The 25,237-nt window shown below is 39.0% G+C and overlaps 1 protein-coding gene across 22 annotated transcripts in view; it reads left to right on the plus strand.

Annotated features, from left to right (window-relative positions):
- Window positions 1-25,237, plus strand: part of NRXN3 (neurexin 3) — a 1,686,346-nt gene that overhangs the window by 1,493,427 nt on the left and 167,682 nt on the right. For all 22 annotated transcript variants that reach the window (XR_003435587.1, XR_003435591.1, XR_003435588.1 and 19 more), the window contains one exon: window positions 526-697. Coding sequence is in view for 18 of the 22 variants with exons in the window: in XM_027120199.1 (XP_026976000.1) it covers window positions 526-697 (172 nt within the window). In the remaining 4 variants the exon portion in view is untranslated. The remainder of the gene's footprint in view (window positions 1-525; window positions 698-25,237) is intronic.

The following is a 25,237-nucleotide window of genomic DNA, read 5'->3' on the forward strand; positions in this document are numbered from 1 at the left end:
CTTTATACCTACAGAAAGTATCACCAAGAGTAAGTCTATAGTGCTAGCTGCTATGGTTTGGGCTCCTAACCATTCTGTACCCCTCCTCTTGGCCTTGTTTGCCCCCCAGAGTGCAAGCAGGCTTGCATTTCCTCTTTAATCCTAAATCTGAATTGTGAAGTAACCTACAATTCAGTGTCTGATTAGCCTCTTCTAGAAAACATGCCTAATTCATCTCACAGAACCTTGCAGTGTCATTAGTCACTTGTTAGGTAGTTCTGTGGTTCCAGCTTTGATATCTGTTGAGGGCAATCCAATGATGTAACCTGTGCAGTGCAGCCTCTGAGAGCAATTTGGGTGGTTTTATATCATTGGCTTTTATGTTCAGGATGAAAGCCCACGGAGAAATGTAGGATACTATTATTAACTTCAAGCCGACAGCTCTCTCTGGGTACCTACAGATTCATTGTTAGTTGGAGGATCAACTTTAAAGGGAGAAAACCTTGTGGTTAGTGATAACTTGCCTTTTGTGTTTCTTTATTATAGGAACAGGGGAAAATTGGAGTTGTCTTCAATATTGGCACAGTTGACATCTCCATCAAAGAGGAGAGGACCCCGGTAAATGATGGCAAATACCACGTGGTGCGCTTTACCAGGAACGGCGGCAACGCCACGCTTCAGGTGGACAACTGGCCAGTGAATGAGCATTATCCCACAGGTACATGTTTTACTCTCAATGACCAGACTCTCTTTTGTTCTCCCATTCTTACTTCTAACTGGTGATTTTCTCATGACTGTCACCACATCATTAAAACACTGAATATTAGGCACACATTCATATTTTTTTGGTTGAAAAAAGAAGTGATTTCTTTCAGACTTGGTCCAGTACAGGGAGCTTCTGGAGACTTACTAACTATGCACTGAACACTTACTTTGTCCATCTGATTAATACTGCTGACTGGCTCATACCAAATACAATGATTATGGATTTTCCGGGGCACTGCAGAGGATGAGCAATGGAGGGAAGGGTACACCATCTCTAAAATAAACTATTGTCAGTAATCATGGAATAATCAATATGAGATCTGGGCTCTGTGGTGTGATTGAACATACAGATGGCCAGAGATGGCAGAAAGACTGTGAAAGGAAGTTTACCAAACTTGAGATGATGAACATCAAGTCAGAGTAACAATGAGAGAAAAACTACGGGTGGAATTCCATTCATTTCGTTGACTTGGCCAGTTTTTGCTCCGTCACTTACACTAGCCTGCCTTGATTTTCAGAGGTTGGTCCTAGTAGGCATTTTAATAGCAGGCATGCTGGTGTGGGAGGGAGAGGGGCTGATCATCTGTTGAAATTTTATAGTCAAGGAGCATTCACCAACAAACTCCCAGAGCCAGATGGCCAAATCAAGGACAATGGGGGGAAAGGTTGCCTTCTTTCAAAAGATCATTCAAATCATCCCTTAGCTTTCCCTCTCATCTCTCACTTCTACCAGGAAAGAGCCCTGAACCCTGATCATAAGAGTGCCAGGAATGGAAGGGAAAATACTTTAGCTAAAGGCCTTTGCTCCATCATTACATTATCACCTGGTAGATGCAAGAGAATAGCTCAGAATATTGAACTTGTCACTAACGTGGGCATTTATGCTGCGTCTAACTCTCTATCTCCTACACTCCAAACGGCCCATCATTTTCTCACTGTTATCTTCTTACTTCCTTTATAGTGAGGTGAGCACAGAGGTAAGGAAGCCGGAAGCACATTTCCAGAAATGTAAGAGCCCTTTAGCTAATAATCATCACACTTGAGAGAAATACGTAAATTTGCCTATTTGTGGCCCAAGAATGTTGAATGACTTGAAGGCTGTGATTATTTTTTCATGCCTAAGTTAGCATTACTTTTCTTTAAATGCCAATTAGAAGTAACTGTGCTACTGGGTTTTTCCTCTGTTAGCCAGGGTCTTCCTATGTCTGCTTTAAGTATTATGGGAGCATTCACAAGGAGCATACAAGACCCCCAAAATACTGAAGCAAAAAGCCCCATCCACTCATTTATCTACCATCTCAGTCTCTGTACCATATCCAGCTCAGTCTCTGCTGGGAGTCTTTTCACATACTACTCTTAGCACTTCTTAGATTAAGGCACAAAAATGACCATGTGCATTTATCTTTGAGACTTTGAAGAAAGCCAGAGGTGTTAGCAGCTACTGTGAATTCTCATCATCATCCAAATGCACTAGACACTAATAGACCTGATTTTTAAATGCTTCTTAAACTCTGGGGGATGAGCGATGGGAGGAATCGAAATAGCCTAAAATCTTAAAAACTGTTAACTTGTTCATAAGAAAAATCAATCCCTCTCTATGCATATTATCATTGGCCCTGATACTGTTGCTGTAGGGTCTGTTGTGTTTCTATTAGGAATTTCAAAGATTCTAAATTGATGCTAACCACTTGCCCTGAGCCAATATAGGATTCTGAGTTTGCTGCCAGAAATGAGAAGGCTCTTTAATGGTCATTTTTAAAACCACATATATGTAAGAAAACCAGTGACCCTTGCTGTGTGCCTATCTCTTTGTATGTTTAGTTCCAAATTACGGGTTGCTTCCTATGTTTTCAAAACAGAACAAACCTTTCTTCAATGGCATTGCTTCCCACTGAAAACCATTATTACTAGTAACTGTTGGTAACTGTCATTTGGTAATAATATGTGTTGTTATTACAGGACATGATACAGTAAAGCAGTTATAAGTATGGGCTTTGGAGTCAACTGGCTAGAGTTGGGATCTTGGTGCCATTAGCTATAATTCTGAGGCCCACTAGATTAAGACCTTGAAAGCCCTAAGCACTAAAATATTTGGTGCATGTCCCCACAAATAATTCAAAATATAACAACTATAAACTAAGTGTAAGAATTTCTAACAGTTCTGACTTTTCTTCTCTGATGATCACTATAATGCTTTCAAAATATAGCAGATTCTTCCTCCCCACATTCTCATTTGTTACCCTCTCCACTTTCTTGGTTCTCTAGGTAAGTGCTTATTCCTCCTATTTGGTGATCCAGTTCCAAACCTTAGGCAAGATATTGAACCTCCCAAGTCTCTGTTTCCGAGTCTATACGATGGGATGATGATAATACTTACTTTCTAGGGCTAATGTGAATATGCATGTAAAATACCCAACATAATGCTGGGTCAGTTAAGTCAATACTCAATGAACGTTAGCTATGAGGATTACCAAACATTTGAGTAGCATTTTTTGCTATTATATATTCACTCATATAGACTACTTCATTTTGACTATTAAATAGCCTGTAAATTAGGTAGGGTAGGTATTTTTATTCTCCATTTCAAATTTAAAATGAGACCCAGGGAGATATTGTGTTTTTTCTATGAGAGAATAGTCATGAGAGAATAGTAAATGAGGGACAGAACTAGGACCAGAGTCTCCTGTTCCCAGCTGAGCACAATTTCCAATATTGCTCCCATAGCAAATTGGGGGATATTTTGAAAGATGAATAGATAGAAATGAGCATCTTTCTTGTGTCATCTTAGATTTATTCCTTTTCTTAAAGTATCATGTTCCAAAGATCAGTAACCACACAAAGGTGGTTATTGTGAGACGCGGAGTCGAAAATCCTCTTTTAAAAAAGAAAAGTTTTCTTAGCTGGGCTAAAAGACTCATTTGTAATGAGACGAAGCTGTCCTCCTAACAATGATGGCAATGTGCTTCCATGAAGCAACTCAAAGAATACTGAGTATTTAAAGGAGCTGTCACCTTACTGCATTGCCTAGATTGGAAAATGGCTTTGGGAAGTCCAACATTCTAGTTGGACTAGGACTTCCTAGGAGTGGCTCACTTTTTCAGCCTTGGATACCTTATTTTCTCTCCCACCTGCTTCCCTGTGCTACTGAAAGGATCCATTTTGCTAAATTTAAAGCTCCATTAGAGCAATCTGGCAATATTTATTTAATTTATTTTAAACGATAAGATCAAAATAACCCCTGTATCTAGGTATCAAAAAATAAAGCCACCTGGTCATGCAATCTTGACACAATTTCTGCAAAAATGATGTATCCATTCTTTTTCCAAGCCATTCTGTTTCATCAATAGTGATAAGTCTATAAACCAACAAGAGGAGTTCAGTTGTGCTACTTGTCTATAGCTAACGTTTAAACAGTAGAGAAATATAACTCCTACAGAATAGTCACTTACGTCATCTCACTCAGAAGGCATGCTCCCAGGAAACCGTGTCTGCTCTCCAGGTCCCTGTGCACCAGGATGAGTGGGTCAACTCCAGAACCTTCTCATACTCATTTATAGGATTTTATGTGCCTCTACTGAAACATCCCACTGTGAAGTATTTAGAAACCAGCTGGGCCCATGGCATGTAGCATTGACTTTTTGTGAATCAGGAAGGATCCAAAATGAAAATACTTCTATAGCCATCAGAATCTTGTATCACTTAATTCTGGGAGATATAACTCAAAAGCAGCTTCTTTCTTTGAACCTGAAAATAGAAAGGCTAAGGAACACGAGAGGGAAATAAAAGAAGAATCAGCCCAGAGTTATCCAGGCACTGACAAATGTTCCTTATAAAGCCTCTAATTGCTGTCTTGACACAATGCAGTGGAGGGGACAAGAGGGGGGAGGTGAACGGTGAGTTGAGCATGAGGAATTAATTTTAGCCCCAGCTCCAGGTCCCCTGGGAGGCTGAGCTGACTGAGGCTGTTAAAGATCCTCTCTCTGCTGTGAATAGGTGACTGGTTATGTCATCAGGGCTTTCAGAACACTGAACATGGTACAGGAAGGGGCTTTTTAGGTCAGAGCCAGGCTTCCTGGAAAATGAAGGCTGATAAGCAGCTTCAATGTGTAAGACTTTCCATCTTCCCATGGCAGGTGGTGCTGAGGAGAGCAGAGTCTCAATGTTTTTTTTCCCTTTTCCTTGATATCGCACACTAAGTTCATGGAAGTGCTCTTGATTGGTTTCCCTTTCCTCGGTCAGTAAAATGTCCACCGATGACCTATGCTTCAATCCTGCTTGACCACCCAACTCAGATCATGGCAAAGATGTAGACGTGGCTCCCCTTCAAGGACACTGGATGGGAAAACTCTTTCTTTATATTTGAATGTTTCAAATTCCAAAGAACATTTTCTTTATGGGGACTGAAAGTAAAAACATTTCTGTAGTGCTTACTGATGCTCTAAGTGCCTTCCTACGCATCACTGCGTGTGTGCCTCACTCCCTCCTGTGAGGGTACTTGCTTTGGTATTATTACCACCATACTCATATTAAGGTTACATCGTTGAGGCTCTGAGAGTCAAAATAACTTACCCGATATCACACAGTTGAGGGGCAGACTCAGGATTCCTATCCTGATGCTCAGATTGCACCCCCTCAAATTTCTTTCTCATTTTCCTATCTCCTATCAGTTTTATTGATACTGACACGAGGTTATTAGTTTTGTTGTTTATTCCATTAGAGTATCCTCAAATAGAAGTCCTTGCCTGGACTCGTTTAGTTAGTAGCGTTCCTCAGCCTTGATGCTATTGAGATTTGGGGCTGGATAATTCTTTGCTGGGCGGGCTGCCCTGTGCATTGTAGGATGTTTGTCAGAATCCGTAATTTCCACCCCCTTGATGCCAGTAGCGTCTCCACAAACGCCAAATGTCTGCTGGGGGACAAAACTGCCCCCATTTGAGAATTACCGAGTTAAAGAAAGTCTCCAACATATTTTATTTCAAATGCTTATTATCCTTTCATTGTTTAGACAGTATGCATGGGGGTAAGAGAGATTTTTTTTGTTCACATCTCATCCTAGATTATTGAGACTTTGAAGGGTTAAAAACAAGTCTGCGTACTTGACATAATGCTGAAATTTCTCAGGCCTTGGGTTTTCATTAATTCCTAGCCAGGAGGTTTTCTTTCCTTTTCTTTCGTCTTTGCCTGCAAACATTTGAGGCCTTGCCAGATTTGAAGCACACATTAAAATAAGCCCCATCTACCTGCTCATTCTTCCGTTCAGGACTAGTGTTACTTTCAGTTCGACTGCAAAAAAAACATAGATAGTGAAGTCCTGCAAAGGGAATAGGAAGCATAAATACAACCCAAAGGGAAAGCCATATTTGAGCATGGTTTTAAGACTGTAGCGATATAGCATCAACACGAGAGAGGCTTACTTAGTGAATGTGTTTGAACATTGCTAAGTACATTTTAAAATCATCTTGCAATAAGTTCTTCAAACATTTGGTCACAAAATGTATCAATTAATCAATCAAACCAGTGCATGCTAAATACTTGCATTGCTAAATAGTCATTTTTTTTCCAATTTGTCAGGAACAAATTAGGACTCACAGGTAGGTGAGTTTCCATTTCCAAGGGACTTTTAACTTGCTAGGGTTGGTGATGTGCGTGTGTGTGTGTGTGTATGTGTGTGTGTGTGTGTGTGAAGCAGCATCCTTTAACCTGGCTGCCAATGATATTCTCTTGGGAATTTTTAAAACTCTGTGGCTGCTCAGGCCCATCCCAGGTAATCAGATTTAATCGGTCTGGGGTGTGGCCCATGTATCAGCAGCATCAGTATCACCTGGGAGGTTGTTAAAAATGCAGAACCTTGGGCCCCACCCCAAACCTACTGCATTAGAATCTGAATTTAACAAGGTCCCCAGGTGACTCATGTGCACAGTAAAAATTGAGAAGCACTGGTCCAGACATCAGTAATTTTAGGGAGCTCCTAAGTGATTCTATATGCAGCTAGGTTTGAGAATCACTGATATTTAGAAAGCTAAAAATGTCTCTTTTTCTTCGTTCAGACTGCGTGCTGGTGCTGTTCAATATGGTTGCCACTAACCACACATAGCCACACTTGCAATGTGACTGGTATGACTGAGGCCCTAAAGGTTTACTTTTATTGTGCAATTATTATGTCGTAGGCACTGAGGGATTTAAATACATGTTTCGCTCAATCCTCAGGCTGACACTATGAGGCTAGTGGCTCGTGGCTGGTATTGGACGGTGCAGGACTAGGACATACTGTCTCCTATTTCCTTCTGTCTGTTTTACATAATGTAAATCTTCATTTACACCATTAATAAAATAATGGGCCTTTACCTTCATACATCTTCTGAACTCATCTAACGCATTTTGTCTTTACATAGTCACTGGGATAACTCCACTCAGTTCATGGGGCTGTTGTCCCAGAGATGTAGAAAATGGAGATGCCACCATCTCTAGGCCAAACTCACCCAGATGGTGATGGCTGTTCTTGGTTGAGCGTTTACTACATACTCTGTACTTTATGTTCAATATCTTATTTAGCCTTAATATAACACTAGAGGTCAATGTTAGCACTATCCCCATTTTAGAGACTAAGAACAGTTCCAAGAGCTCAGGTACTTACCTGGCTCACAGCATAAGTGGAAATGCTGGTACTCCAACCCAAGACCACCTGACTTGAGAGTTCTAGTTTTTCATCACACTCTGCTCCTTCCAGGGATTCACTTCGATACCCTAGAACACTTGCAAGCCCCAGGAATTCTGGTCTTATCCCAAGTCTTGACAATTTAGAATTTTTCTCTCAAGTTAAATTTTCAATTTCTGCCAAGTTAGAAGTCAGCACTAACCTGGGCATTTATGACATTTGCCTTCCTCTACACCATCGCTCAGACCTTGGGGACTTGCAGCGTCTTTCCTTTCATGATCCCATTTTACCTTCTAGCAACATATCTAAGCGGACAGGAAGAGCTTTATTAAATTATTAAATGAAAGTCTATTTTACTGTTTCATGGTCTTACTTGGAGAATGAGAGTGGTGAGAGAGTGCTTAGTATTTTTTTCTTTAATTTTTGTTTTATCAGACAAACCTCCTTTCTCTTCTGTGAATTCCCAGCTACAAGATAAATAGCCTTGTATCTTACAAGTTAAATACAATTACTGCTATCAAACCTAGAGCCTTTCTCTCCCTGTAAATGTCTCTTAGAAGCTGATGAGTTTCAAGGCAAACTGTGGGCTTCTGCCTAATGCTAAAATTAAACATAACCACCCAGAAGACAAAAAGACAAGCATGTGTACATAGATGTATGTAACATATATTTACATATATTCACATATGCTTACATATATACTTAATCATCCTATGGAAGGGAAGAACATTTCTGATAGACACAGACACACATAGCACGTGAGCACATGGACACATGGCATGTGCTCCTGCGACATTAAGCTAACACATGACTCAAGGTTATTTATAAAATAATTAAATAGCACACAAAGGAGCTTGTCATAATGATGAAGCTGTCTATCAGATAATATGATAGCAATTATAGTAACTAAAGAGATTTATTTGTGAACAGGGCAGTCCTTTTGATCTAGAGGGCTGTTGAGCAAAAGAATAATTTTCCTGGAAAATTCTGTAGGACTTAATAAAATGCACACCTTAGTTTTAAGTCCTGGTTTATGTTTTTCTCATCTTCAGTAGACTGTCTTTGGATTTAAAGAAACTGGATTTTTACTAATTAAAATGCGCACGATAATTGTTTATTTACCCATAAGTTAAGTATTATACGTATTATAGTCCAGGGACTCAATGAAATAAGTTATGAGAAATTGTAGGGTCACTTCTAGGCACTATTTAAGTAGGAATGTAACAAAAAAGATTTCTTAATTTCTATGAACAGTGAGTACATTTTTATTAAACCAAATCCATGGAATGATACTTTGAAGATTAGAATTACAGTATGGTCACAATGTTATGTGATTTTCAAATTTCATTTGAGATAGTGTGACATAAAAATACTAATAACATCTTACTCTTTGCAAGGGCTTTATAATAAGAATTCTTCTGAATTAAAACAGTCATCAAATATTGCATAATTTCAAAGCTGGACTAAGTGAATTACAAGTTTTATTTGTCCTATTGTCACAGAGAAGCTCCAGTTTAAGTAGTAAATGAAATTATGGCCTGCAGAATTTGTCCTTAATTATGAAAATCTAGAATTATTATCCTAATCTAAAACACAATTACCCTATACTGTTTTCTCTCTGCCCCAGAGTTATGTGGGCAGCAAATGGCCTAACACACCCAAGAGTATAGCTTTATTTATAGGAAAACTTCCCAATTTTCAGTCTCTTCAATTTAAGCTTTGCACAAGTTTGCAGGGTCCCTGTAGTTATTTAAAGCCTAAAAAAGAATGTTTAGCTTCTTCGAGGAAAATAGTACATAAGTATCCAATAATAATAATATATATTCACATACAGTATGTCATTTATAATTCTGTAAAGCACAGAGGGTAATGAAAGGCACTCTAAACTGTAAATCACTCAAATCGATTGTAATCATATTGCAGCTCATCTCAAAGAGATAAAGACCTTCCACTCCTCTGAAATCCCTGTCAATACCCCAGCAGGCTAAAGAAAGGGGAAAGGAGGGTCAGAGGAAGAAGGACAGATGAGTCAAGGTTAAAGAGGCACTTTTAATCTTCAGTTCATGAAGTTAATGTGGATTGAATTAGATTCCCAGTGATAGTTACAGTTTGCGCCATGAGGTGCATTTCTTTTCCACATGGTAGTTTTATAGCTTTACCGTAAGTCCCTGACACGTGTTGGCCTGGTTGGAGGGATCTGACAAATGCCAGTGATGGATATGCAGTGCTGCATAAGAACACTTGGGGACCAGGTACAGAATTAGAAAATGACAGTTTAAGTCAAAAGCTAAAGGTTATAGCAAAACAAATTAAGGAAGTAAGTGAATAATAGGCCAGAAAAAAATTTTATATTGCATTTTCAAATAGCAGAAACACTTCAAACGTCTTTTTATTAACTGATGTTGCCTTTTATATTAAAAAAAAGGTGTTGCTAATCTCCTTCCTCATCAGTGGAGTGGGTTCGAGTGGAGTGGTCTCCTTATGCATTCATTCATTCACCATTCAACAAATATTTATTCAAAGTCTACTTTACATGTGAATCCAAGCTAGGTGATGGCCATACAGTGGGAAATAAAACAAAACCCCTGCCCTCAAGGATTTTATAGTCTAGTAGAAGAGGAATGCATGTACCCAAGCAAGATAATCTTAATACTAACTTTGATCGTGCAGTTATTCAGTCTCAAGCACTGAACTGGGTTCTTATATTAAATCTTCACAGTAGCCCTAAGAGGTAGAGACTATTTTTGTCATCATTTTACAGATAGGAATATGGAGGTTTATGACATTAACTCCCAGGGTCATAAACTAGTACTTAAAGACCTGCAACTCAAGTCTGTATCTCTTAGAAGCAAACTTAATGCTTCTATGCTCTATACTACATGGTACCTGCAGTTCCAAAGAGTGCAACAGGGTGCTATCAGGTGAGATCTGGGTTCAGTGGCACACGTAAGTGTCTGATGGAGCCTGAGGACCAGACAAGGGTGGGCATAGGATGGAATTTGGGCTGTAACCTTGGGCTCTCTAGGACAATGCTAACAAGTTCTGTTCCCCTACCTAGACATACACAAGCATAAACTGTGACCTGACCTACACCTTTCACACTGAGGGAACTAATGGGCAGGCATCGTGCATAGATTGTTTCACTTAGTGTAATCTGTCCAATGATCGCAAGAGAGAAATATTAATCTCCCTCTTTTACAGATGAATAAACCAAGGCTCAAGGAGTTTGAGCATATTTGCTGCAGTCACAGGGCCAGAAAGTGTCAACACTGGGATTCTACACAGATTTGTTTGTTCCTACACTCCTCTCCCTTTCTGCTACCCTACTTTTCCATCTGTTTCCCAGGAGCGTTCCAGTGTGCACTGTATATGGAGCTCGAATTCATTTGGTTGACAGATGTACATTCACATGCAAATCTACTATTGTTTCTCACATCCCGGTGCATGCAGTACACTCTGTAATCACATTATTAAACATTTACTAGAAATGTGCTTCTGCCCGATGCACAATTGCCAGTCTCAATGTTTAATTAAACTCGATTTGTCTTCATTTTAATCACATCATAGAAATGTGGTTTTCTCAGAGTTCAATGGTGAAATCTTCATTCCAAATGCCTACCAGTGTTTCAGAGCTGTATATCCTGGATAAGGGAATGAGGAGAGAACAAAATATCCTTGCATAAAGGATTTTAAGGGAATAATATTAGTTGATAATAGATAATACTGACATAGTACTTATTCTGTGCCAGGTTCGTGGATTATCATATTGAATCCTTCTTACAGCGTCCTGGAAAGGGATTCTGTTATTATTCCCATTTTAGAGATGAGGAAACTGAGTCTCAGAGAGGTTAAGTAACATACTGTCCAGTATCATACAACTAGTAGGTGATAGGGCCAATTTGGATTTGAATATAGGCATGGAGACGCTGATACCTTTATTCAGAGAAACTTTTTCTGCAAAAGGCCAAATAATGAATATTATTGTCTTTGCAAGCCGTAAGGTCTTTGTTGCAGCTATTTAACGCTGCTGTTACAGTGCAAAACCAACCATAGACAATTCATAAATGAATAGACATGGCTGTGTTCTAATAAAACAATATACAAAAACAAGCTGTGAAGAGCCAGATTTGCTACTCCTTTGTAGGTGGGGGCCCCCTGGTCTAGATTATGCATGTTTTGAAACTTATAGCTGTTTTGACTGACCGATAAGCTTTATTTTATGGGCTATGTCATCTCTGTTTGGAATAAAGGGAGAAAGGTAATCTCTAAGTGGATGAGTTAAATCCCAAGAGACACAGAAAATAGTACTTCTATGTAGAGTAGCATAGACCCAATGGTGAGGTTAATTCAGGGTCAAGAAGTGGACGGATGCGTCACTGGGACAGGCCATTTACCTGTACTTAAACAAACAAAAACCCAACCATACATACACCCCTTTCCTAACTGAACCAAAGACATAGATTCAGTTTACCTTTATTTCTGTTATGCTGTGCATTGCTTAGAGCAAGATTTGAAAACAACCAACAGGAAGCATGATTATTTCTCTAGTTCTGTTACTTCTACTTAGTAACCGTAAGTTTTGGAGCTCTGAATACACTTTTCTCCCCTCTCTCCTGAGAGGAGTCGCATACTTTCCTTTTGAATTACATGTTTTTTGTTAGCCACTGGCTTAGCTGCCCTCGCCTATTCTTCATAGCCCTTCTGTATAAAGGTGCCAACTGACTTCTTAGCATTTATCTTTTCTTCTCCCTGATCCCTGATATGTACATCTTCTAAGTTCCAGAGAACGTTCTCTTCATTTTCTTGGCATTGGCTGTCCCTAACCTGCTGATGAGACCGTCCTGCTTGAAATTCTGCTCTGTTTCTGGCCATTGATCTCCTTTTATGAGAGTGGACTCTCCTTAGATGTGACTCAGTCCACTTCCTGCTGCTGAGTTTTAGGGACCTTAGATTCTGTTCTCCTGTTTATTAAAGGAACAAGAACCAGGTTGTACGTTTTTTGTATATACACACAATCATGACAAGTTTAAGATAAATTTCAAAACATCAGTCTAAGACAGACCAGATTTTATTTATGCAAAATAGAGTTTCCTTCACATTTTACTAACTTCAGTATTGATTGTAATGAAGTTATTAATAAAAAGTCAGAGTTCCCACCACCAGAAAAGAAAGCATATACCACCAGACTTGGCTCCTGATAGCTCAAGAGAGTGACCACGGTTTTGCTAATTACCCCCCTTTTTTAAAGTCAAAGTGGCTGTATAATACATGCTCAGTAAATGTTAAACTGCACAACTGTACTGAGATTATTGTTGATGACTTCTGATTTTATTGTCTGCATGTACATAATAACAATATACACAGATAAAGAGCATCCTTTACAAGCATTAAATATACATAAAAAGTCCATTTTAAAAGCAACAGAAAAATATCAAATGTTTTATTATGAATAACTTTTAAGATTTTACTGTAGAGTTTTTCTTTGTTGAAACAATTAAATCTAATTTTATTAAAATATCTTTACATTAGTCAGGTGATTCTCGGTAGGTCTCAAAGGGTAGATTTCCCAGTGTACTTAGACAAATTGATGAAAGGGAGGAAGGAGAACATTTAGGCATCTATGAAGTTAAAAATAAAGAGCTAAGTATAAATCTAAAATAAGTGTAAAGTAAAAGTAAATCTAAAGTCTTCTCAGACAGCCAGGGTTTAGAAATACTTCATTTTGAAACCTATATAAAACTGTTTTGAGATGCTGACTGTTTCAAATAAAATAGGAATTTATATAAGTGAAGCACAAACTGAAATAGAACTGAAATGCTTTTAGACTTTCAAAATGAATACTTGGATATTTTTACTGAATTTTCTGTGTGGTAAGTGTGGGGCTGGGCCTCTGGGAGAGGTAAAAACGAAGGCAATACATGAAAAAGGGTATCTTGTTCTCAGGGAGCAATTGAGATCTCCTACAGGTGATAAACCAAGTGAAATCTAATAGTTTTGCTTCATTTTGTGACTTTCTTCCACTATGGCCTCAGAGAATTGTGAGCTCCAAGTAGGCTCATAAAGGGAATTTTGAAATACTCTTAATAGATCTGTTCTTGAAATAAGTCAACTGAACTGAGCGAGGTAGTGTGCCAACACAGTGACTCACAGCCCTGGCCAACCCTGATCCCAGACCTTTACGACAAGTCCCTAGTCTCATTGCCATTCTCAAGAGTTGTATGCAATTCATCTGCAACACGTGTTCCAAGGCCACCTTCCTGGTGGTCTGGTGGACATGTGATAGTAGTTATAGATGTCGCCCATAAATGCATAGGCCAAAACATTAATGAACTTTTCAGCCAGTAAGTCCAGCTCATTCTTTGGCTGCATGGTTATCTCGCTGCCTCATTCTGCCAAGCTACAGTTGCTTTAATTTTCTCTGGTCAGATAGAACAGTCAAGGTAAGTGGACTTTGTTCCTCTCTCCTCTGGCTTTGATTCCTTCATTTGTGCCACTACCCCAACTGTAGCTACTTAGAACCAGCAAAGTGTTGACTAGAGGACTGAACAGTGTGAGCAATAATTGTGTACCTTCAAACCTCACTGCCTTTTACACGTGTAGTTGTGGTCGAAATACCAATGACATAGCCAACCTCTAGGGACAGAAGCCACCCTAGTATCTACATTCCTTTGTTAACAGAAACCATTCAGATTCTTTTCTGAAAGTATCTAGTAAGCATCTATCTCTGTAAATCCCTGTGCTAGGAACTGAATAATAGGAATTGGACCATTATTCAATTAGAACTTTTTTAAGTCGATAGGATTAAGGAGAAAATCTCCATATATCTTTACTACTCACTGTGTCTAGGTTCTCCTTTCTGAGTCACACTCAAAGGTAAATCTTTGAAAGAAAAACAATAAATGAAGTAAATCTTTGGACAGCATCCTTGAGTTTTGGTTAGACGGAAAATTTCAGTCCCCATTCAGAAGTCTAGGCACTTGTGAGGATTCCAATATGATTTAAATAAACCACCATCCCTGAAAATCAGAAATGAAAATATAAACCCAAGAAAACTGCATGCTCTACTCTACCTGTCTCATCTCTTGTCCTAATAATAAAATACCTTGTACTCACCAATGTTCTCAGTGATTTTTGACAAGACAGCAGTGGTACATCAATAGGACTGGAGTAAGCAAATTGAGACACTCAAGGCTTCTTTTAATCTCTTGAATCATTATTGCAAAGATAAAAGTGGGTTTCTGAAAGAGTACATTTCAAAGGAACCTAGCAATTGGAATGGTGAGAATACTAGTTCATCTGGTCCATTTCCCTGGTTGGTTTAGAAATTTCTACACAATATGGACTACTCTAATTTGACTAGCATAATTTGAAATATCGCAGATGATAGAGTTTGCTTCTTCCATCAAGAGAATAGATCTGTCTGATATCTCCTCCTTGGCTTTTATAAAAAAAAATTGATCAATTCCATTATTATTAGAGATGACATTTGAAATTATTCTGAATCATTCTTTAAATCCTGGATATTTATTTCTTACAGATATCTAGGAGCTGTTGCTTGTTGAAAGGTGCAAGGTTTTATGGAGAACATGCAAAGACATTCTTTCCTTTGAGATATCTATAAAATCTCTCTTCTTATACAGGATACATATACACACACATCATTGGGTAATATAAAAAACGTTGCATTTGCCCAGCACAAATAAATACATTTAAATTTAAAATAGCCTACAGACCTTTAGACATATTCTTCAGGTAACCAGGATTTATTATCATGTATTTAATGTCATATTAAGTGACTGAAAGAAGGAAGTCATTAATATTTTATTTATATGCTCACATTTGTAGGTTTTCAGAGATTATGAGAACTTTAGTAACCATCTAACCGTCAAAGCTAATAAGTTAATCATTTATTAGAGTCAGGATACCTGCCTCTGTTTGAGGCAGCAGTAGTCATCAATTTCACGAGTATTCTTGAGCACTTAAGATGTGTCAGTGTTTGGTGTCATTGTGTGTTAGGGAGGGGACTGTGTGTAGGATGGTGTAAAAGGATTGTTTAAACAAAAAAAACAAAACCTTGTTAAGGTGATTATAATTTCACACCAAAGGAAAAAAACCACGCCCGCAAGAACTGATGCAGTGTAGGATAGTGGAGACTAGGTGGCAGGTAAATATTTGAAATGTGTCCATAATTTTACATAATCATTGACCACTTTCTTAAAAGTGGGGGGAAAACAGCCCTAATTTTTTTAAAAAATGCTGTTCTGGCTATGACATTTATAATATGAACTAATATTTGAGTCATGACATAAACTGTGATATACTTCTAATTATTGGCAAATATGTGTTGCTTGAGTTGCCAGTCAAAGCACTTAGCAGTGTTAGTTGTCCTTTCTCTTTATTGAACCCCTTAGTCGCTAAATTTTGGTCATTTTTAATGCTTTTCTCTAGAGTCTAACTGCCATTGACATGCTAAAATAATACTATTCTGATACCAGCTGTTAAGGCCCAGGAAAATGACTTTTAAACTCATCCATGAATTTATAAAGGCTGCTTTTTGTAATCCATGAGCTTTAAAAAGGGGCTGAAGATGCAGTGCCTGATTTTAAAAGCCAAGGTTGCAAGGCAGGAATGCGTTTTGTCTCATTTGGGTCTTTAATTCAATGCTTTGCTTTGTTTTTATTTTGTATTGTAGGAAGTGTGAGGGGGAATATCCTTCTATTCTACCTAGGTAAAGCCATTCATAACCAGAGATTATTTGTACCCCGCAAGAACATAAACGGTTTGGTTTGGTTGGGTTTAGAAGGCTGGGGTTAGTGAAGGCAGTGTTTGCTCCGAAAAAGAGAAGGCAATCCTGCAAGGTTTCCCATGAAACCATTTGAGGACTAAGAAATCCATTGGTGGGGTGGGGTTAGTGTTCCAGGATATCTTACCAGTAAGTCCAACCTGCTTTTCTTACCAACTGTCTGTCCGTCCATCGTTTAAATAGTGATGGCCCCGTATTACCTGTAGAGTCAACCTCTACTATTCTCCCTCCCTTTTCTTAGTCTAAGTCTAGAAATGGATGGAGATCAGAGAAGAATCAATCTTCTCTAGTTTTCCCATCCTGTTCCAACTCCCTCACCCTTGACCTTTCCTTCCCCTCTCATGGAAGCTGCATTATTGCATCCCTTCCCCTTGGACTTGATAATTCTCCCTTTAGAATATGGAAGAGGGCTAAGGATAGATAACAGGGGCCTGTGTCTCCCTGTGTCCATTCCAAGATCCCTAAGGTTTTCCCTAAGCAAACTCCCTTGACTCCCCAGACAGCAGCTGAGTGCTTCCCCACTCCTCCTGATGGGCCTCGATGGAGACCCACATAGGGGAGGGTGCTTCGTTGACCCCTTCTCAGCTTCCCTGTCCTTACTGGATTTCCCGACTTCCTGGCTGTATCATTTAGTGTTTGCTGCATAACAAACCACCCCCAAACTTTATTTATTTATTGGCATATGTTTCTGTGGATCAGGTGGGTGTTTTTTCTGTTGCAGGCTGGCTTGGATGGAGCTAGATGATCTTGATGGCCTCACTCACACATCCGGGGGCTCAAGTGAGCTGACTGGGCTGGAAGGGTAGGCTTGGGTGGCTGGGGTTTCTCTTCTTGTGGTCTTTCATCTTCCAGGAGCCCAGACCAGCTTCCTTCATATGGCTGTTTCAGGCTTCATCAGCATAAGCGGGCAAGCACCAACATGCAAGGGCTGTTCAAACGTCTGCTTCCATCACACTTACTAGTATGCCCTATGCCGAACAAAGCAAGTCTCAGAGCCAAGCAAGAATCAAGGGGTGGAAAAATAGATGTACATCTGATGGGAGGAGTGGCAAAGTCCCACTGCAAAGGGGCATGGATATCAGAATGGGATTATAGCTGTTTTGCAACTTAACACACTAGCAGAGAGCTTGGAAAAGGCTCTCATTATTACAATCTATTTTCCTCTTAAACTTTCTCCCTCTCAACCCTCAAGGCCTCAAACTGAGGTTGGAAACTGATGATTTTTAGTGAGGGATTGTCCTTTTTTTTTTCTTTCTTTCGGATATGACATTTTGGAATTAATCTTGGTTCTTCCTGCCATATCACATTATTTTCTTTTTTCTTTTTCCCCCCTCATTACCTCTTATTATTCTGCCTTAAATTGAGTGAATGGTGTTTTAAAAAATTAAATGTCCATTTAAAATTTTTCTAATCCATCTTTTTTTTCTATTCATCCTTGGATGCTTTCAGATACTTTATCTGCCTTTGTTTGGGGTATTTATGATATATTAGTGTTATCTATAAAATGTGTTTTATTTGTATAGGCTATGTTCTCCCTTTCATTTATTTTCTTTTCTGCTTTTTTTTTTTTTTTAACAAAGTCAGTTATGTTATAAAAACAGCCCCCATGCTGATCTATACTTTTCTCTAGATATTTTCTCTGAGCTGAATACGTTGTTATTTATCATCATCCTTTGTTTGTGGCCAGATTTGAAGCCATGCTTCAGTTCTCACAAACAAATCAATTTGAATTAATTTGCCAAGCAGAGTTAACAAGCCGAGGCATTGCATGAATTTAAGATATAGTACAGCAACCGCATTCCCTGAGGTTATTCCTTCACTGGGAACATTTTGATTCTTGTACCACATTGTAGTCGCGTATACCTGACCTTTGAATGTTGCACTAAATGATGCATGGCTGCCAACTGGTTCATATTTTGAAAAGCCTTGGAAAGGCCACATAACCAAACAAATCAGGAGTATAGACAATTCTTTAATTAATACCTTTGTGGGGGAAGAGTGGTCTTCAAGACATACACTCTCTGATGCTTGCCTATTCTAGAAATCCTGTGGCTAATGATGTTCTAAGTGAAAGTTTGAGAAACATATTTCTTAGATGATCTTTGAGGTCCCCTCGACCTTAAAAGTGTAGATTCCTCTCAAAATATAAACTGTAAGGTCCAATGACCTCTACTCCTAGAAACTACTTTATAATTATGAAACACAAAAAAAATTTGCGGGAATTCCCTGGTGGTCCAGTGGTAAAGAATCCTCCTTCCCATGCAAGGGACGCAGGTTCGATCCCTGGTCGTTGGGGAACTAAGATCCCACATGCCGAGGGGCAACTAAGCCCGTGCGCCATAACCACTGACCTTGCGCGCCTCAACGAGAGGTCCCGCCTGCCGCAACCTACAGAGCCCACGTGCCCTGGAGCCCACCTGCCACAACTAGAGAAGAGAAAATCCCCACGCCGCAACTAGAGAGAAGGCTGCGCACCGCAACGAAAGAACCCACATGCCTCAACGAAGATCCCACGTGCCGCAACTAAGACCCGACACAGCCGAAAACAAAAAAAAAATTTGCTTAAGAGGGACCTCAATGGTTATGTGGACTCTCCCTCCCCCTCAGCCCTCCACCTCCACAGATCCCCAACAAGTTCTCTAGCAAGAAGAATCTCCTTCAGACCGTAAAGGCTGGTGCAAACAAGTAGGAAAATGCAGTCCTCCTAAAAGGTGGGGAAATGGTAATAGAGTTCCTCGAAGGAGCTCAAATCTCTGGGTCTTAGATGAGTAGTGTTCCAGGATGCTGAAGAAATTTGGACTCTAAGCCCTTGTTCATGTTTACCCAGAAGTAATGATGGGAGTCAGAATAGAAAACTGGTTTGGGAAAAGTGTTCTAAATTTTACATTGTCCAAAACAATGTGTCTCAAAATTGGAACCAATATGTAAAAATTCTCATGTGTTTTATTGGACAGATAAGTTGGTATACATTTAACCATATTTAACAAAAAATATGGTGATGGCCTGGGCTCTTCAAAACAAGTCTTACCTAAATAGTCTCAATTCCCTTTGGAGAGCATTAGCAAATTGGCACATGAGGAATATGTTATAGATATAGCGTATCTTCATTTCCTCAAAAGAGTATAATGTAAGGCGAGCTATGAGAGCCTCTTAAGGAGATCTGCCTCTGGTTGAACTGAAATGCTCAGATGAAGCTCTCTAGTTATTCTGTATCTATTGCTGTATAACAAATTACCCCAAAATTTAGTGGCTTCAAACAGCTAACATTTATTATCTCACAGTTTCTGCAGGTCAGGATTTAGTAGCAACTTAGTCGAGTGGTTCTGTATCAAAGTGTCTGATGGATTAACATTACTCATCTATTGACTAGGGCTACAGTCATCTCAAGGCTTACCTAGGTCTGAAGGATCTGGTGGCCTCAATTCCTTGACATGTGGGTGGCTTAAGTGTCCTTACGACACAACAGTAGCTTCCCCGGAGTGAGCCATGAGAGAGGGAGTGGGAGGAAGTCACAGTGCCTTTTCTGATCTAGTCTCTAAAATGAGTCGCACATTGTTAATTCCACCATATCCTATTCTTTAGAACTGAGTTACTAAATCCAGCCCAGTTGGAGAATCAAGTTCTACCTCTCGCAGAGGGGAGTTTTAAAGAATTTGTAAACGTTTTAAAGTCACCACATAATCCTCCTATTCTGTAAAATTTTCAGGGTCTGGCATGAATGTACAAAAGATATGCTTATCACACTTGCAAGATGGCACAAAACTAAGAAAGGTATCTCCTACAGGAAATAAAAGGCCTAGAGTTGAACATTTTCTTATCAGGTTGGAATGCTGTTTTAAAACAAAAAAGAATAAATTTAATATAGTTAAAGTCCTGCTTTGAAGCTCATAAAGTATACTGTGTGAAAGCAAGATGGCACAAACTTTTTGGGAAGCAATTTAATTGGAAACTGCCTTGGGCTTAAGTTGGAAAAAAGCCTACTGTGTGACTGTGCTGTGTTGTGTTGTTTAGACAACTGTTGTAAACCAGCACATTCACCAGGTCAGGGGTGGGTGGTGCGTGGGACAGTGATTGTTATCTTTAGATCCCTTGGGAATAATACATTTGTAGGCAGGAGGTTCAAGGTTGGTCTAGAAGACCTATAATTTACAAACACCAGAGACCCCATATGATCTAAGCAGAAATAATACTGTAGCATAAGTTTATTATGGCATCAGCAATGTTGATATTGGTGTGACTTTCCTGTTCACAAGGATGAAAATGTTTCTATTTGTTGCTCATCGAAATTGTCCTTCCAGACCTCCTACCTGTCCTCAGAACTGGGTAGTGACACCACACATTAATGTTTGAATGATTGGAATTTTTCTTTTACCAAATATTCCAGTATTCTGGCATTAAAAACGTTGAGTTTGATGTCCTCTACATGAGAGGAATGAAAGTGAATAGAAACTGGGGGCAAGTGGGAAGGAAGGCACCTAGAGAGAATTGAATCACCAACATTAAAGAGTAACAGAGAGATTGCACAGAGGGTGGATATGCAGGAAAGAATGGATCATGGGGAAGAATGAGCCCTAGCATGACACCGTGGCTTTTGCAAAAGTGGAAGAAATAAGTGATAAGAAGAAGGACAGCTAGGGGAATCTTGAAAGGATCATGTGTCAAAAGGTTGAAGACAGAACATTAAGGTTTTATGTTGAAAAGGAAATTTGAAAAGATTTGACACTAAAAGTTGTGTGGTGAAGTAAATCTTGTTAAGTTTGCCTTCTTTTTAGCTTAACCCTTCTGAATCAGGTACTGTTATAACAATAACAGCAATAGTAACAAATCATATATTGAGCACTTATTTTGTGCCACACACTATGCTAAGTACTTTACAGACACCTAGTTCTCAGTTAATTCTCACAACAGCCCTATGTTGCAGTTATTATTATAACTTTCATTTTATATATGAAGAAACTAAAGCTTAAAGATACACCAAGACATAGGTATACTTATGTGTTTACCAGGAAGGAACTAGACAAAAGCCAGGTTGAAATTGACTAGCCTAGCTCCAGGGCATATTTTGGAATAATTATAGAAGGCAAAGAGTGACACCACTTGAGGAAGGAAAGCAAATTTTATAGCCAGTTTTGTTTTGTTCATTTATAGCATGTCATTTTTGAAAGTGGTTCTTAAAGAGTAAGTTCTAGACAGACCTATGATCATGAAGAAAGTTCTATTAGATTACTTGGAAATAGTTTCTTAAACTATGAAAGCAAATAAAGATATTTTGGTCACCTGGGCCTTGTTTTGTTCATCTTTCTGGGATTGAAAGTATCCTTCATGGATGAGGATAAATAAAAAGTCCAGGATCAATGAGCTTCAGGAAGAGAGTTGAGAATGGCTTCAAAATACAGGGAAAGGATAGGGGTTGGTGATATATGGTCCAATTATTGCATCAGGGTAAATTGTCTTTAATATAATAGCACTTCAACAGAAATGGCACTTTGATTTAGATTTGGGAGAAGTTCAATGTTAACGTGTTTGCACACAAACTTGACAAAGCCAAGGAATAGGGGCGTGATCACTTGGATAAGTGGACGTTGAGCTCCAGGGTTACATCTCCAGCACAGTCCCTACTCCCATCCCCTGAGAATGAAAATAAATCACATTTCCAGCCTCTTCCAACTCCCCATGAGCATCTCGACTGGATTATTACATTTAATTTGTATAAAATCTTACAAGATAGGTATTATCATCTTCATGTATTTTTTGGAACAGATGAAGAAATAGACATCTAGATTAAGAAAAGTACGCAAGTTCACAGAACTGGTAAATGTCTGAGATAGGACTGCATCTATCCTATTGAGCCATCTTTGCTTAAATAGCTCAACTCCTATAGCCTAGAGATGGTGGATCAATACTATGACTTGAATATGGGAAGGAATTGATAATATGTCTGTCCACATATATTTTCCATTTCCAAACATACCCAGAAGACAGGAGGCAGTGAGCTTCATCAGCCCAGTCAGGGCATTCGTGGGTGACCCCCACTGCTTTCTAGGAGTAAACATCTCATCACTTTGGAAAGGTGGTTCTTGCTGGCTCCTCGAACCACTTAAGTGAGTCTGGAAAAGCTCCCTTATTTAATAATGCCCATGTGCTCTGAGTCTATTAATTTACTTCCCCCAGCTGATCAGTTTTCTACTCCAAGAGATTAATTTCCTTGCCTTGGCACACTAAAGGATCGAGGCTCAGAACATACAAATAGTTCTTTTTTCTTTGGCCCCAAAGGTGTGTTGTGAGGATTAATGAGATGATGCTTATAATTGCATTTTGAGCTCCTTGGTCAAAAGGCACTTTATAAATACAAGATATTAATTCTTGTTGAGTTCCATCCATCACTTACAAGTGGATGAACATTCTAGATGCCCTTTGGGTAGCACAACACCCGCCCCCCCCAATCTGACTCTGAGAGAATTTGTCTGGGTCAACACCAGGAATAAGACCAGTGCGGAGCTCAAAGAATTTCCCCCAGTTCCTGTCCTTAGTGCCTGATGTTTGCTTGGAAACTCACAAAGTGTTCTTTGGGGAGAGAGACTTTCTAAGAACCTCTGAAATGCTGTACTACTTGACTCTGCCCACATTGATTTTCTTTTGCCTCTGGCTCTAATACATAGTATTCATTCTCTGACTGTTCATTAGACCCACGGTCTCATTTTTTAGTGTCAACAAAGCAATAAAGAAAACTTTCCCTTCCTTTACTCCAGACTCAAAACAAAATGCGAAAATACCTCTGGCATTAATTTTGCACAGATGAATGTTGCTACGATATTCCTATTAGCATGTCCACATGGTTGACAATCTTTCAGATGGTATTAATGGTCTACCTGCAAGAAAGCATTTTCTGCCAGCCCAGTGCAACTTGCCAGAACCTTTAAGCCACTCTTCCTCAGCTTAGCAGCAGTATATCATCATTACCTGTAGCTGGACCAAGAAATCGCATTTGTCGATGTCTGAATTGCTCTTTTACTTTCAGTGGTTTTAGAAACCAACTTTGTTTTGGAAATGGGGTTAGCTGAGTATATTTTAGAAGATACAGAAATATAAAAAGCAACAACCAACTAGGGTCTGTTCATCTTTGGATGGTATCCTTTGTGGCACCAAATGTAATACGGCCACCTTTGAATGGAGGCCTGGAAAAGTTCTGAGACGGTGGAAGCACACCATGGAATTAACATACTTCCTTCTGATTATTAAGAAAGAGTTGAATCATGTTAATAATAATAATAGTTTAAATAAATTGGATGTTTTTTCATATCTCAGGTTCTGTATATGCTCTACCTCTTAATATCCTATACCAAGTCCTCTGGTGAATTCGGAAGTGGGGAAACTGGGACTATGTGACTTGCACAAGGTCAAGTGGCTACTAAAGTTAAAACTCAAAGCCAGGTTTGTCTCCAAAGCCCATGGTCATAGCTCCTATGCTGTACTGATTATGGTTTTAAGAAAATTAGTATAACTTCTAATGAATAGGATCTATGTTTGAACCAACAGAGTGTAAAAATGGTGTTGTAAAAGTTATTTTCTGTGCAATACAAGAGTTCTCTCTATCTTTAAGTTTTTCAACTGAAAGAAGTTTTACTTCTTTGGGGTCATCAGCAAGTTTCCAGATTACTTCTTTGGGACCTTAAAGAGGGACTAATGTATTGGGAAACTATTCAAGGGTCAACTTGCTTTCTTTGTCTTATCTTCCTCTGTTCTCTTTTCCTTTTATCCTAAATGGATTAACCCACATGTAGTCAATGTGAGCTGTTTTTGCATAAAGGTTGCAGCTATGTGTATGAACCAGTTGGGCCTCAGTAATCTTACCTCAGAGCATTCTGCTTTTCACGATATTATAATTCAACAGTGCATATTGTATGTGTCTCCAGGAGCTGAAATATTTGATAACAGAACCAGTAGTACAAAAGCAAATGACAATAGGAGGTCAATTGTATAAAAAATGGATGGAGATACACACACACACACACACACACACACACACACACACACACACACACACACACCTCTAACCTTTTTCAGTATAATAGAATGAAATATGGCTAATACTTTTTTTTCTAAAATTCAGTTCCAAGTAGTTGAGTGTCACATCCACATAAGTAATATAAGAACTGTCTATTTGAAGATGTCATTGTGCAATTTATAGATTTCTCAGCGTGGTTGAGAACTGCAATCATTACATTTTTGGCGTATAATTAGTAATATACATATGCCTCTTTTTAGTGACATTATGACATTACTATTCATAAGGCCATTCCTTCTTGAGGATAGCATCACTTTCTTTTGAAGAATTGATTTTAGTCTGTGTTTAAATGTTCATACTGGCTGCTATATGAAATGTACAACTAAATGTCATTAAGGATTTGATATGAATGTATATGGATTTGATGAGGTTTGCTAAGCTTTCAGAGTAGTCCCTGTGTTTGAATTCTGGTATGTAGAAGGTTGTTTGCTCTTCAGTCAGTATAGCAAATGGGGCTCGGGGCAAATGAACTCATTCTCATGCACATGTTTCTAAAACATTTCTCACTAATGTTTGAGATAAATTAAAATTAAAAACCAACAAGAACATGAAAAGAGACTAAGAACGATGTTAATGTGGCAATTTAAACCAATTTGGTTTTCCAAATGGCCTTCCATCTTTCACAACTTTTAACAGTATGCAAGATCGCTATCCCTAGTGCTAGATACTATCAGTCTGGCATGGAAAACTTAAAACTTTTTTCTAAATGTCTTTTAAGCTGAGATGGAGAAGAATGACTCTCTGTCTTTCACTTTCTGAAGGGTCTAAGGTTGAATCATGGCTATGCTGTCCTCCCAACATATCACTTACTGATTTTCCTACATTGTTTCTTAGTTTTCTAGCCAGTCCCATGTCCTAATATGATTGTCTGTGGAGCTTTATGCTTGACAGAGAGTGGATGGGCGGGAGGGTGCTTAGGAGGACCAAGACTCATATGTTTGGGGAAGAAGTAAGTCAATGCAGCTTCTTA

This window comes from Aethalodelphis obliquidens, unplaced genomic scaffold, assembly GCF_003676395.1.
Source record: "Aethalodelphis obliquidens isolate GAN/ISIS:26980383/991018 unplaced genomic scaffold, ASM367639v1 scaffold21, whole genome shotgun sequence".
Taxonomy (NCBI): Eukaryota; Metazoa; Chordata; class Mammalia; order Artiodactyla; family Delphinidae; genus Aethalodelphis; species Aethalodelphis obliquidens.